General features: G+C 39.7%; 1 protein-coding gene across 5 annotated transcripts in view; it reads right to left on the bottom strand.

The window, feature by feature from the left end:
- MCTP2 (multiple C2 and transmembrane domain containing 2) overlaps positions 1-12,807 on the bottom strand; it is a 243,719-nt gene that overhangs the window by 125,511 nt on the left and 105,401 nt on the right. For 4 of the 5 annotated variants that reach the window (XM_024767708.1, XM_024767710.1, XM_024767711.1 and 1 more), the window contains one exon: positions 2,196-2,360. In XM_024767708.1, the coding sequence (XP_024623476.1) occupies positions 2,196-2,360 (165 nt within the window). Of the gene's footprint in view, positions 1-2,195; positions 2,361-12,807 lie in introns of those variants that run through there. The other variant, XM_024767712.1, reaches the window with a different exon arrangement.

Raw genomic sequence — 12,807 nt, 5'->3', positions numbered from 1 at the left:
TAAACAGCAGGAGATCATAATTACGGTTATGATTGCTCTTATAAAGTTAAACTTTTCTTTTTGGAAACGAAAGGGACTTCAAGGTTTCGGGAATTGGCAAAACATCATACTCGTTTAGCTGACTCCCCAGACTCACTAATGTATCCACCAAATTTGGAGAAACACTGTTATCCCAAAAGAAACCATAAATTTTATATATATATATATAAAACACATACTTTTGATATATATATATATTTATTAAATAATATTTTTACACACATACAATAATGACTATTGAGATATGCTCTCTATATAATATATCTCAATAGACATTTTACAGTTGTTCTCTCTTATGAAAGATACTAATTGGTTAATCAAATGGAAGTAACATTTTTACTGGCACATCCATTCAGTGCTGGCTTAAGAACTATATGAATTAACACTCTGGGGTCTTAATTAACATCTGTCAGATGCATTACATGAGAAACCCGTAACCTGTAGGCCGCTGCCTATGTTTAAATCCAAATTACTGAATCCCGTCACCAGAATGAGAGGAAGACTATGAAATTCCACTGCAGCCAAACCTAAAAATTAACAAGCGTGGTCTGAAAACTCCACAAGTGTTCCTGTGTTCTCCGAGAGTGATTTCAAATTGCTTGTGTGTTTGATTCATTGGCAGGACTTTCATTTTTGTTTCAATTACACAGAGATTCAATTTGTGAATAAAAAGTGAGCAAAAACGCAGGCCACTAAGTATCAGGACCTCAGGGCCAACTATTAAATCCTGGGGCCAAGTATCCCCGTGTGAGGAAACAGGGACTGCTCAGACCTCAGCTACAGCCAACATCACGTAACGTCATTTACGCTGCTTTTCATCATCATTGGGCCTAAATATATCAGATCACGGCATTTTGAAACCATGAAGAAAAAAAAAAAAACTATTAGACCACAAATTAAGTGCAATATTCCCCAAGGGGGAACGTAGCAGATACTGGACTAATTCTACACTTGTCCTTAGTCTAAAAGGGTACGTGTGCTTAGTGATGAATAATTTTTCTATAAATCCTTACCCTGACCCTGGATCGTTAAAGGAATCTTGGTGGAGAGCTGTGGTCATCCTGGATATACTCACTGTGAGGTACAGCCTAAAACTGCCTGGTTAAAATAATTATCTGTATATTTCTGCTGTAGCTTGTCTTCAATTTTTTGCATTTCTTATAATAAACGATTCAATATGAGCTTCAGTTATCTACTCCTCGTGGAGTAAATGACATTTCATATTTGATTCTGCACTGAAAATTGTACAGCAGAGAAAACCTCTTGCCCCCCTAAATCATTTTCTAACCAGTCTGCTTCAGTTAAGTCCTCTACACCCGAACGCCCAAACTGCAAATATCCTCAGGCCTATTTTCAAAATCTTCCACTGATGTTTTTCTTCCTATGTGGCTTTTGGCAAATGACTTAACTTTCAAGTACCCTAGTTCCCTCAATCCATAAAACATAGGAAATATTTCTGTCTGACAGTTATGTAAAACTAATTAATTACCATGGTTTGGAGACTAGTGTTTTTGAAATAAAAACCACACCAAATTACTGAGATTAAAAATTAAATGGAAGTTGGATCAGCAGAATAAGATGACTGATTTTTAAAGACGGCTAAGAAAGGCCATTACCTTCGGTCAAAACAAATCACTTTTAATACTTTTTAGACAGTTTAAAAAAATCACAGCAAAAAACCCCCAGCAGCACTAGACATCTATTTTTAGTGTTCACACCAACAAGTTAGAGAAAGCCCGGAGTACATAATTTTGAAAACATGTTTAGTTAACTCAAATATTTTAATCCAACTATAACATATTATACCATTTTATTTTCATACGATTTTGAAAGCATTTAGTAACCCTTTTCCCTCATTCTCTGAAACATAGTTTGCTTATTTTCAAAACAAAAATAAGCCATGCATTCAAATCTATTATTTAAGAAGCTTTCTCTAGCTTTAGTTTAGTATATGAAAATAGATTATACTAGGCAATCAAATATCCATATTAATAGACTGCAGCTATACAATTATTTTGTTTTCTGGGTTGCTCCTAATACAGTTAGGAGGGTTAAAAATAAATTCTGTTCTTGCGAAGTTTAGAGTGGGAAAATATTTTTTTCCATTGTTTTAATCTTAAAGATATTGTTCTCCTTAAGGAACTGACAGAACTTACCTTACTTTTATACCTCTGATCTCCTAGTTTTAACTGGACAAACATCTCTGTCATGCTTCCTCCTGAGACATTCTTTCCTTCCAACAAAGTTATACTTATAATCCCGTTCCAGAGTTGGTTCTTTTTCAAGAACTCTGAGAGCCGGAGGTTGCGTATCAAAGAGGACTAAAGCAAAAAATAAAGATAACATATAAACTTGCTGATAATTCTTGAGTGTGACTTTGGTGATCAGAGGAATTCCAGCTTTCAATATTTGATTAGAAATAGCACTCCCTGCCTGGTAAAAGTGTTAATATTCTTCACTGGCTTTGCAAACCTGCAATCACAGTTATGTGACTTCCTTCTCAAGCATTGGACTTGAAACATATAGCAAAGCATGAATTCGAACAACACTTGCATTTGGCACTGGCCTGTACTCCCACCTAGATGTGCTTTTTGGTAGGAATCCTTCAGCTGGGCCTTTGCTATTTTAACAGTAGGAAGGGAAGAAAGGCATTCTGGGAAATAGAGATATAAGAACCAGGCATTGCTTTTCAGGGAAACAAAATACCTCTGGGCATTTAGAAATTATGGTTTTGAATTTATCCTTCACACTTGAATCTGTCCCCACTTCCCTTTATTCCTTGGGCTATGACTAAAAAGCCTAACACCACTGTAAGATTCACAACTCCAGATATAGCCTGTAATCGGCTAGCCAGCCAAATGAGCTTTGCAGAGGGAAGGCTGTGTAAAGAACACAGCCCCATGGCTGGGACCCAGTAGGGGTTCAGTAACTTGTTACCTTATTTTTGTTTCCTTTTCTACATTGTATTACTCACACACACCTTAAACAGAATATAGAAAAAGGCAAATATCCCCTATTATTAAATTATAAAGAGGCCAAGCACACTTTAATTTCCATTATGTAAATTTTCGAACACATACAAAGATAGAACAACAAACCTCCATGTGCTTATTTATCAGATTCGACATTTTGTCAACCTTATTTCACCTATCCCTTCACTATATTTTTTTCTGCCTGAAATATTTGAAAGCAAAATCCTTGTTTGTTTTTACATAAGAACCATGCTATGATCACACTCAACACAAGTAACCATGATTCCTTTAATACTGTTAAATGCCCTGAAGGTCTCAACAGTGTCTTTTTATGGTTAGTTAGTTTGTTTGAGTGAGGACCCCCGACATGATCTGCAGGCTGCATTCAGTTCAGGCTGCGGAGTTCATTCACGTTCTCCGTTCAGTAAGTGAAATGGCACAGAGTGTGGACGGCTTGATTTGAGGGAGAAACAAATGGGCTGAAGAAGGTAGATGGTGTCGAGTATCATAGTAAAGCAATGAATTTCTAACACTATATATTCATTCCTGTCATCTGCTCACTCTATCTTCGAGATCATTTAGGCATCAATTTGCTTGGCTTGATGACCAGTTAGTCACAATTTATCACAACAAACAGTATGTCAGTGCCATGTTAATTACATGCCAGCTTACCTCATCCGACACACGTCACTCCACCACCCTTAATAAATGATGCAATAATGCCAAGTGTTTGGATCATTTTATGATTTCCTTAAACAAAATACTTTTAAGGAAATCTGTACTCCCAACTTCATATCTGTGTTGCTTTTCTCTTGAAATTGGAATTCACACAAATGCACATACACACACACACACACACACAAATGCACACATACACACAGGGGTTTGGAGGTGCTGAAACAGAGCAGGAAAGGGAGATGGGAAAATAAGTAATTTTTTAAAAAAAGAAAAAAACCCTCTCCTCTGGAAAACATGAACAATTCTTTCTCTAACTTCTATTTGCAGTTGGGTTGTGGACAGAATATATTCAATAATGAAGGTGTATGAAATAAAGTTAAGTAATTTTATATTTGCTAAAAACAATGAACACCATCACAATATATAGACAGATACATATATAAATATGTATATAATCTATATGTGTGCATACAGATGCAGATACACTTAATACATTAGCTTAGTAAGCACACGGGCTGAAAATTTCTATCTTTAAAAAGAAAATGAGATTTTGATTCATATATCCTGCTGCACTTTCCGTTTTTATGTTTTTTTTCTTCTTAAAGTTCGACTTGCCAACCAACAAGCTGAAGCATGACCTGTCCCATGGCTATGCTTCAAAGTTCCGACAGATATATTCCTCCCTAAACACTGCAACTATTTCAAAATCCTTTTTATAAAGAAGGGAGTAATGTCCACAAGGGATCAAAGGGCATCCTACAGTCTGGCAATTGCCTAAGAAAAATGGCAGTGCTTCCATGAAATATGCCCTAAAATAATTTTGCGGCTTGGTATGTCCTAATTTCAAATTGGATGTTTATCTTGGAAAGGCTTCTAACTTGTCCATAAAACAGCCCCACTTAGCTCTATGAGCTCTGTGAAAATGGAATCCAAAGCTGGTTATTAAGGGGGCCCAGAGATAGGTTCCATATGGCGGAACAGCATGGGAGGGCAAGGCAAAGGCCTACATCAGGCCCGGCTTGGCTGGAGCTCCTGATCTATCCACGGACACTCGTTGCGTTACACTCTAACATCTGGATTATTGCTTGCAATGTCCCTGGGAAATATCCACTTTCCATCAAAGCTTTTATCTATCTCAGTCGGACTTTGAACATTTTAGTATTTAACACAGTCATGTTTGATGTGATGGACTTGCTCTTTGCTGTCCAAGATTTTTTTTTTCTTACTAAAAGCGGGGTAGGAAAAGAGAAGTATTTATTGCACAGTTCACAGATAGAAAAGGACACAGGACCATTATTCTACTTATTTCACCCTAAGTATTTCTGCAAAGCCCACTATAAGGTTATGTCCAAAAAAAGTTTCATTTGCGAGCGATGCAGTCTAGGATATGAGTATGAGCTTTAAAGACGTTTCTTAACTACTTTCGCATTTCTCTTCCACCCTTGAGACTTGTGATGAGGCTTAAGAGCAGGGTCTGTGGTCGTGGGCGGCATCCGGGCCATCCCATGTGTGCTCTGATGCAGATCTGGGCTATCCAAATCTTTTGTGCTTGTCAAAAGCTCCCTTTCTCCCCACCATAAATCGACTCCTCCGCACTCACTCTGTTAGCTCAATAGCTCAGGTTTTCATGACCGTGCCCGAGCCCTATATGTGAAATTTGTCATCTTAATGCAGCTTGGAATGTGAAAGGAGAGAAGGAAATGACCCATCAAAAGGAGAAACCCACCCCACCTGAGCTGAAACAAACACCAGGAGATAGAGCAAAGCTTCTGGGTCCCGACCCTAATTTCTCAGCAGACATAATGGATAAAATATAGTACATCAGGGTTTTGTTATTTTTCTCCTTCCTCCCAGAGGATCAGAACCTTTTACTATTTCTACGTGGATTCATTCATAGGTTCTCTTCCTTGGCCCTCACCCCACCAAATCCACACCCAGAAAAAGTGACTTTCTTTTGAAACATGCAACTTAGTTATGACTAGTGAAAACAAGGTGTGATATTTAACCTTGAAACATATTAGCTTTTGTAAAAATGAAACAGATTCCAAAACATTAATATGCTTCCAGGTCACGAAAATTTCACAGGAAGGAAGGGAAGAAAGGGAGAAAGACTGAAAGTATAGGCTGTGGAGCGTCTGCTCACTTCCAACAGGTGCAGAATTCTCAGGAGTTTTTGACCTAGGAATAGACTCTCAAAACAGTGAATAGATTTTCCTTCCTGGGACATAAAAAACAGATTGCAGCTTGGCCACATGCATTATTTGAGGATTTTGGCCAAGTGGCATGCTGTGAAGACAGCAATGTGGACTCCAGTACCCTGATTCCCGGTGTGGCTACAAAGGAAACCCTGGGATAGTGGACCTGTTAGCTCAATGCCTCCTGTCCGTCCCAAGCCAGGGAGAATAGCAGAGAGGTCAGAAGTAAAGAAGGAGGGCACAGAGTCCAGAAGCTGGGGCCATAGCCTGCAGTTATCAAAAGCAATGTTATATTCAGTGATGCCACTGTCCATAACTAACTATGCTGACCAATACCACGGGGTAACAATTCAAAGCACTCCCTTGGGTGACAAAAAAAAATTAAAAAAAAATTAAAATTAAAAATAGGGGCGGGACTTCCCTGGAGGTCCAGTGGTTGAGGCTCCGTGCTCCCAATGCAGGGGCCCCGGGTTTGATCCCTGGGCAGGGAACTAGATCCCACATGCATGCCGCAACTGAGAGTCTGCATGCTGCAACTAAGACCTGGTGCAGCAAAATAAATTAATAAATAAATATTAAAAAAAAAATAGGGGCATTGAGAAAATGTTTTTACAAGGTGTTGGTACTAGGCCTACCTTACTGGTGCCAATTACTGTATGGGTACCTTTTAGATCATCTCAGTGATGGAGATTTAAAACTATGTGTTCCGATGTTGCCAATCCATCTTATTTTGACTCTCATTAATTATTTTTCCTGAGTCATTGTGAGAAAGTAGGGAGTCAAGGAGACAAATGCATGAAAAAAAAGAAAGGAACTAACTTTGTAAGCAAAATGAGGAGTAAAGCAAGATTCCAACTATGTTGGAAATGCTTAGAAAAACTAAGGGAGAACATTCAGTCTATAAAAGGTTTCCCTGAAATATTCCAAGTTTTTTCAACATGTAAAACTACTTCTCATTGTCAACAGCTTTTATAGCATGACATGAGAAGATCCATACGTTCATGCAACAGGTTTCCAGAAAGCTGCTACTCGACAGCTCCTTATATCATCTGAAGAGAACCCTGTAGGCATAAATTCTCCTAGAACTACACAAACATCTTTGCATAGGATATAAAGGAAGCCTTTTAAATTTCCCACAGGGGAATGGACATGAAAGATGAGATTTATATTTATAGATGAAAACTATTCCACAGTCCCAAGGATATGAATAATCTGTGTGCACAAAGACATTAGCTATAAAAGGATTATATTAATTTTTTTTAATTAAAAGGGAATATCCTCACTCCATGTTTGAACTTAAAAATAAAAATTAGACTAAGAGAAGATTTCTAAAAATTGATAAAGTCCATAAATACCCAACGATTCTCAGGGTTCTGGACTGAGGGGGGAAAAAATGAAGGCCACGTGATTCAACAAGGTTTTCCTTTTTGCCCTGACCTCCAGAAAGCTCAGTATTAAATGCTGGGCTCATATACAATAATATTCATCAACTAGTATTTCTTGATTCACATGTGTCATCCTGCGGGCTTTTATGTCTGTGTTCCGTATTTCTATGTTTCTCCTTCACTTAAAATAGGTCAAGGGCACCCCTATACGAGACTGGGACTAGGGTGAGGCAAGTGAGGCATTCGGGGTGAAACATTTAAGGAGATGCTCACTTCTCAGGCTTCAGCAAGGGCAGGGTTGGCCCCTGAGCCCGAGTGCCTTCTCATGTTTTACACCCCAGGCACCTCACCTGTCTCACCCTAATCCCAGCCAAACCTAAGATTTAGCAGTGCTCCCCACTGCTCTACAAGGCCTGCCCCTCTTACATCCCTGGCTTTGCCTCCTACTTTCCCTAGCATCCCACGCCATACCCTAACCCTCACCAGTGGCTCTCAAACATCACTAAGCTTCCGAATCACCTGGAAGCCTTGCTAAAAGATGGCTGGGCCCCGTTTCCAGAGTTTCTGATCTCAGAGGCCTGAAATGGAGGCCCAACATCCACATTTCAGAAAATGTCCAGGTGACGCTGATGGTGTTGGCCCAGGGGCTCCCCTTTGGAACTGATAACAAAGAATTCGGAGCACTTGCCATGCACCACATTATTTTGTAAATGTCCTGTCTCAATTCACTTCCTCCTGCTTCTCATCTGGTAAGATTCACTCCAGCTTTCTCGGTCCCCAGCCTTCAATCCACCCCACCCACCTGTAAAGCCAAGATAAGGGCCTAGTCTCTGAATACCCCCACCTCCTCACTCTCACCTCTCCTAATCCCTCATCAGTTATGATGGCCAACTCTTGTCTCCGAATTCTCAGGGCAGTGTTCCTGACAATATAGTATGTGCTCAGTAGTGAGAGGCTTTTTTTTTTTTGGCCAAAACTGAACCTAATGTCACTGAGAGGAGAGATCTGATGCAAAGTTTAGGAAGGAAGTGGCTCTGTTCTTCTGGGCTGGAGACACACAAGGTTTGAGAGTTCTAACAGATCCAAGGTCTTACCTGAGCATGACTGAAACCCACAGAAATGAGGAAAGCCTCTAGAAACCATTCTGCTCAGGATAATGCGGACCTAGACTTCAAAACAAGGCAGTAGAAGCATCGGGGTTAAGAAATTTAGACGTGTGCCCATGCAGTGTCACTTCTAGATAGATAGGCAGGCATGTAGGTAGGTAGAAAAAGAGATAGGCATACAGACAGACAGACAAATAAATTAGGTAGATATATAGATGAGATAGATAGGTATACGGATGTATAGGGCTGTTTGGGGTATACCATTCTCCAATCCTTCAAATTTAACCAAGAAAACAAAAAAGTAAAAGGTATTACTAAGGGTGGGCATTTGAGTTAGGAATGTCTCAAAATGAAAAGGAACCAACCAAACAAAAAGCATTCTATTAATTGGGAAAGTGGTCCAGGCACAATACTTTCAGTTTAGTTCTACAAATGGACCACACTTCTTGCAAGGGGTTTTGCTTGTGCTACTTCCTGGGCTTATAGCGAAAGAAGGGACATGGGTCCACCTAGAGAAAGGTACAGTGACAGAGGGCATTTACCAGTAAGGTGGGAGGAGTGGCATCTCTTCCAGTTTGAGCAGCTTCTTCTCAACCCAAAACTATAGGACAGACAAAACAAGCACCCAAACTTCCTCCTGGTTCTTACCTGGGCTCTGGTCACAAAGCACGTCATGATATGTAGTTGGAGAGATAGGTAGATGATAGATAGATAGATAGATAGGCAGACAGACAGACAGAAAGAGCTTCCCTCCAAGTTCTCTGACTGTCCTCTTTCAATTTAAGTTCCTCCACATTAAACTAGCTCCTACAGGAGCTAAATATGCTAAAACCACACTTCTAAACGCACCGGAGTCCCAGCCCTGCAAAGTGCTTCAACCTGCAATGAGGTCTTCAGTGAACTTGGCCCACGTGTTAGAAGCAAAATTGACAAGGTCAACCTGTATCACTGAATCAAAGGCAAAAGCACAACCACAATAATTGGCTGAGACTTCCCAGACTTCACTCATTTGGCCAGACAGCTAACCCACAGACACAGCCACCCCCGGGGCAGCAGCCTATGGGAGGGGTCACAACTGACAAGGATGCCACGTCGCCCCCTGGGTGACCCAACCAGCATCCCATCACAGGGGGCTGCTGGGTGATGAGGCTGAGAATGGCACACTTCAAAAAGCCCAAGTGGACAAACCAGCAGAGAAAAGAGCCGCTGGCCCATGCAACAGACAGCTCTCCGGGTTCAAGACCAACCTCAGCAAAACACTGCTACTACTAACGCCACCTTTCTGAGACTGCCTACCTGTTCTGAGTCCTAGATGTCAGAGAGCTAGAAACAGAGGGGCAGACAGAGCCCAAGGGAAAAAGAGAAAGTGGAAAAGGGGAAAGAAGACAAGGGAGGACATAACCTAAATTCAGGCAGAACCCTCACCATGTAATTCATGACTCTTACCAAGTCATGACACTGAAATAAAGTATCCAAAAAAGCCGAAAGCAAGAGCGTAGCCCCTATATTTTGTCAGGGAATACAACGGGAAAAGAGAACCATTCCAGGTACTACGAACAGAGGGAATATAATGCGGAGAACAGGTGATGGAAAAGCTGAGACGCCAAATAGAGTACATGGAGAAAAGTTAAGGTCAGTGACAGGAGGAAGCAGCCGGCACTCTTAGGCTGGAGTGAGGGCGGGGCGGGCAGACTTTCTGTAAAGTTCCAGGTAGTAAGAATTAGGGTCTGCCCCAAGTACTCAACTCTGCCACGTCAGCCAGAGGCAGTGCATACACAAATGAGTGCAGCTGCGTTCCGATCAAACTTTATTTGCAGAAGCAGACACAGGGCTGAATTTTGCACTCAGGCTGAAGTTCAATGACCCCTGGGCTAGAGAGAGAAAAAGAGTGAATGCTAGGATCAGGGTACAGAAAAAAAAAATGTTGCACTAGGTACAGGGATGCCTTCTACCTTTAACGGCTGACACATAATTGCATGAAACAATGGGTCAGAAGAGGGGCCATGTGAGAATAAATACTTATCTCAGTGCAAATTATCTAAAATGAAGAAAATCCATAACTAAAAGGGCACTGTGGTCACTCATAATACAGTCCCAAATGAAAGGGCAAGGGTGTGGTCTGTATATACGCAGATTTTCTGAATACAATCAGTGACCCATCAATTCCATATTTTATCATCGTGTTTTTATCCCATTAGACTATTTGATGTAAGAGAAGAAACTGCTGTTAATTTTCTATCTCTGTAACTATGATATACATTAGAAAGTGAGAAGTAAGGTTTGGAAACATATCTACTCACAGAAAAGATTGTGTATAGTAAATATCTAAAAAGAAGTTGTTATCTGATTCAGGTCCTTTTAAGTAAGATTTTCAGTTCTCTCTTTAAAAGCCTCATTAGAAGGAAAACAAAGGCTTTTGTATGAAACCTAAAGCTATTTTTTAAAGGCAATCTCTATGTATTTACTGTATTAAAATCAAGGTCAGTATCAAAATCAAGGAAATGGGGAATTCTCTGGCAGTCCAGTGGTTAGGACTCCGTGCTTTCACTGCCGCGGGTGCAGGTTCAATCCCTGGTTGGGGAACTAAGCCCACGAGAGACCAAAAAATAAAAAAAGAAAAATTCAAGAAATGCATTAGAGGACAGTCCACAGAGACTCTGCCATTCTGGGTCCCTCTAGATGATGCAAAATTATAAACTTATGGGTCTAAGAGCAATTATTTAAATAAAGTTAAGTTATTCTAAGAATAAGATTGAGGTGAAAGAGTCAATGACATTTTATAGGTAATACATCACTTAGGGCTAGTGAAATTTTAGATACTCATAGCAAGTAATCTTCCTTATATTAAACTTCTGTTACCTAATTTTTAAATATAATATGGAAATCCTAAAAGAGAAGCTTATAGTTTAAAAATACCAAGATAGGTTGATCAGGGTATTTTAACTACTTACACAGAAGGTTAATCACAGAGTCTGTAGATTTTCCACATGACTCATTTTCATAAGCTAAATTAGAAGCTATCTCATGTTTTCCTCCCAAACTGCAAACTCTAAGCAGCAAAATGTCAACCTAACAATTGAAACTCTTCACCAATATATAAATGGCATCTCTCATATAAGACAGCAAGTAGCTTTCAATGACCTATATTCATCTAAGGTTTTACTAACCATTGCATTAGGTTTGGGCATTTAGTCTCTGAGCCCAATGAACTGAAGTCAAAATTCTAGAAACTACAATGACAGGGAAAAAAGAAGATGACAGTTCCAGGATCCTCTGTTCCTTTCATATTTTTGATAACATTTTTCCTCCCCCTCTTCATTCCTTTGACTGTTCTTCCTAACCTCTCCTGTCATCCCCTAGACTCCCATATTCCCCAAGCTCACAATTTTTCTTTCTAGCCTTTATGTTCTTCCGCAAACTGCCAGTGCTCTTCCACAGGCCGGATGTCCCTAACTAAAGATGGTTATTGATGTACAGCACCAGTGTTTTAGTGCTGCAGCAGAATCAATAAATGAGAAAATACTGCTTTGTCAGGTTTCGCCAGAGCATGCTGGGAAACTTTACCGCTGCAAATGGTTACAGCAACTCTTAATACATGAGAGGGAGAGCCGGGCCCCCTTCTGTGCAGAGAAATGATGTTCTTCTACCCTCTAGTGACTATAAAGGAATAAGACAAAAGCTGGAGGAATTTTTGAGACCATTTCACATGATTATTTATTGCCTCTGAAGTTTATTTCTAAAAAGAACCAGTCTTGGAAAACAAGTGAACAGGTAGGATTAAAAAAAAAAAAAAAAAAAAAAACCTTAGCCTGTTTATTTTTAAAGTGCTCAAAAATGCAAAGGATATACATTTTAGGAAGAGTCAGAACTTTGATTCCTCTGGATTTGAGAAAGCAAGGTTTAGAAAGTTTACCTTCTTTCCTAGGAATTAGTCAGGTTACAAATCTCTCCTTCTCTCTCTTTCACATACACACGCTCTTACAAACACACGGAATCTTTGTTTCAATCTCCTTATTTTATAGAGAAGTAAACAACTGCAGTGTGGTGAGGTTAGAAATGAGAGATGGCATATATCTGTGTACACGTGTGTGTATAAATAAATGCATATACAGAGATTGCCCACGTACCCTCCCCTCGTACACGGACACATCACAGCCACCTCCATCTTGGTTATTCCTCTTTTAAAAGCAGTAGACCTGCTAAAGTAAGTTATACATAATATTTTTGGTTTTGTTTACATTTACATTAATTTTGACATTTAGTCACTTAAGTTACAATGTGTTACCTTAATAACCTGATAATAACACATCCCTACCTTGGTACACCTATACTTTTTATAAGTTGCACAGAAGTATATAATTGTTTAAAAAGATACTAACAATGTAAAAAAGTCACCAGCATTTCATGGAGAAATCTTTAAAGAAACGCTCAC

Source organism: Neophocaena asiaeorientalis, unplaced genomic scaffold (assembly GCF_003031525.2).
Source record: "Neophocaena asiaeorientalis asiaeorientalis breed wild unplaced genomic scaffold, Neophocaena_asiaeorientalis_V1.1 scaffold297, whole genome shotgun sequence".
Classification (NCBI taxonomy): Eukaryota; Metazoa; Chordata; class Mammalia; order Artiodactyla; family Phocoenidae; genus Neophocaena; species Neophocaena asiaeorientalis.
The sequence above is the reverse complement of the archived record's forward strand: the minus strand, read 5'-3'. Positions and strand labels throughout refer to the sequence as shown.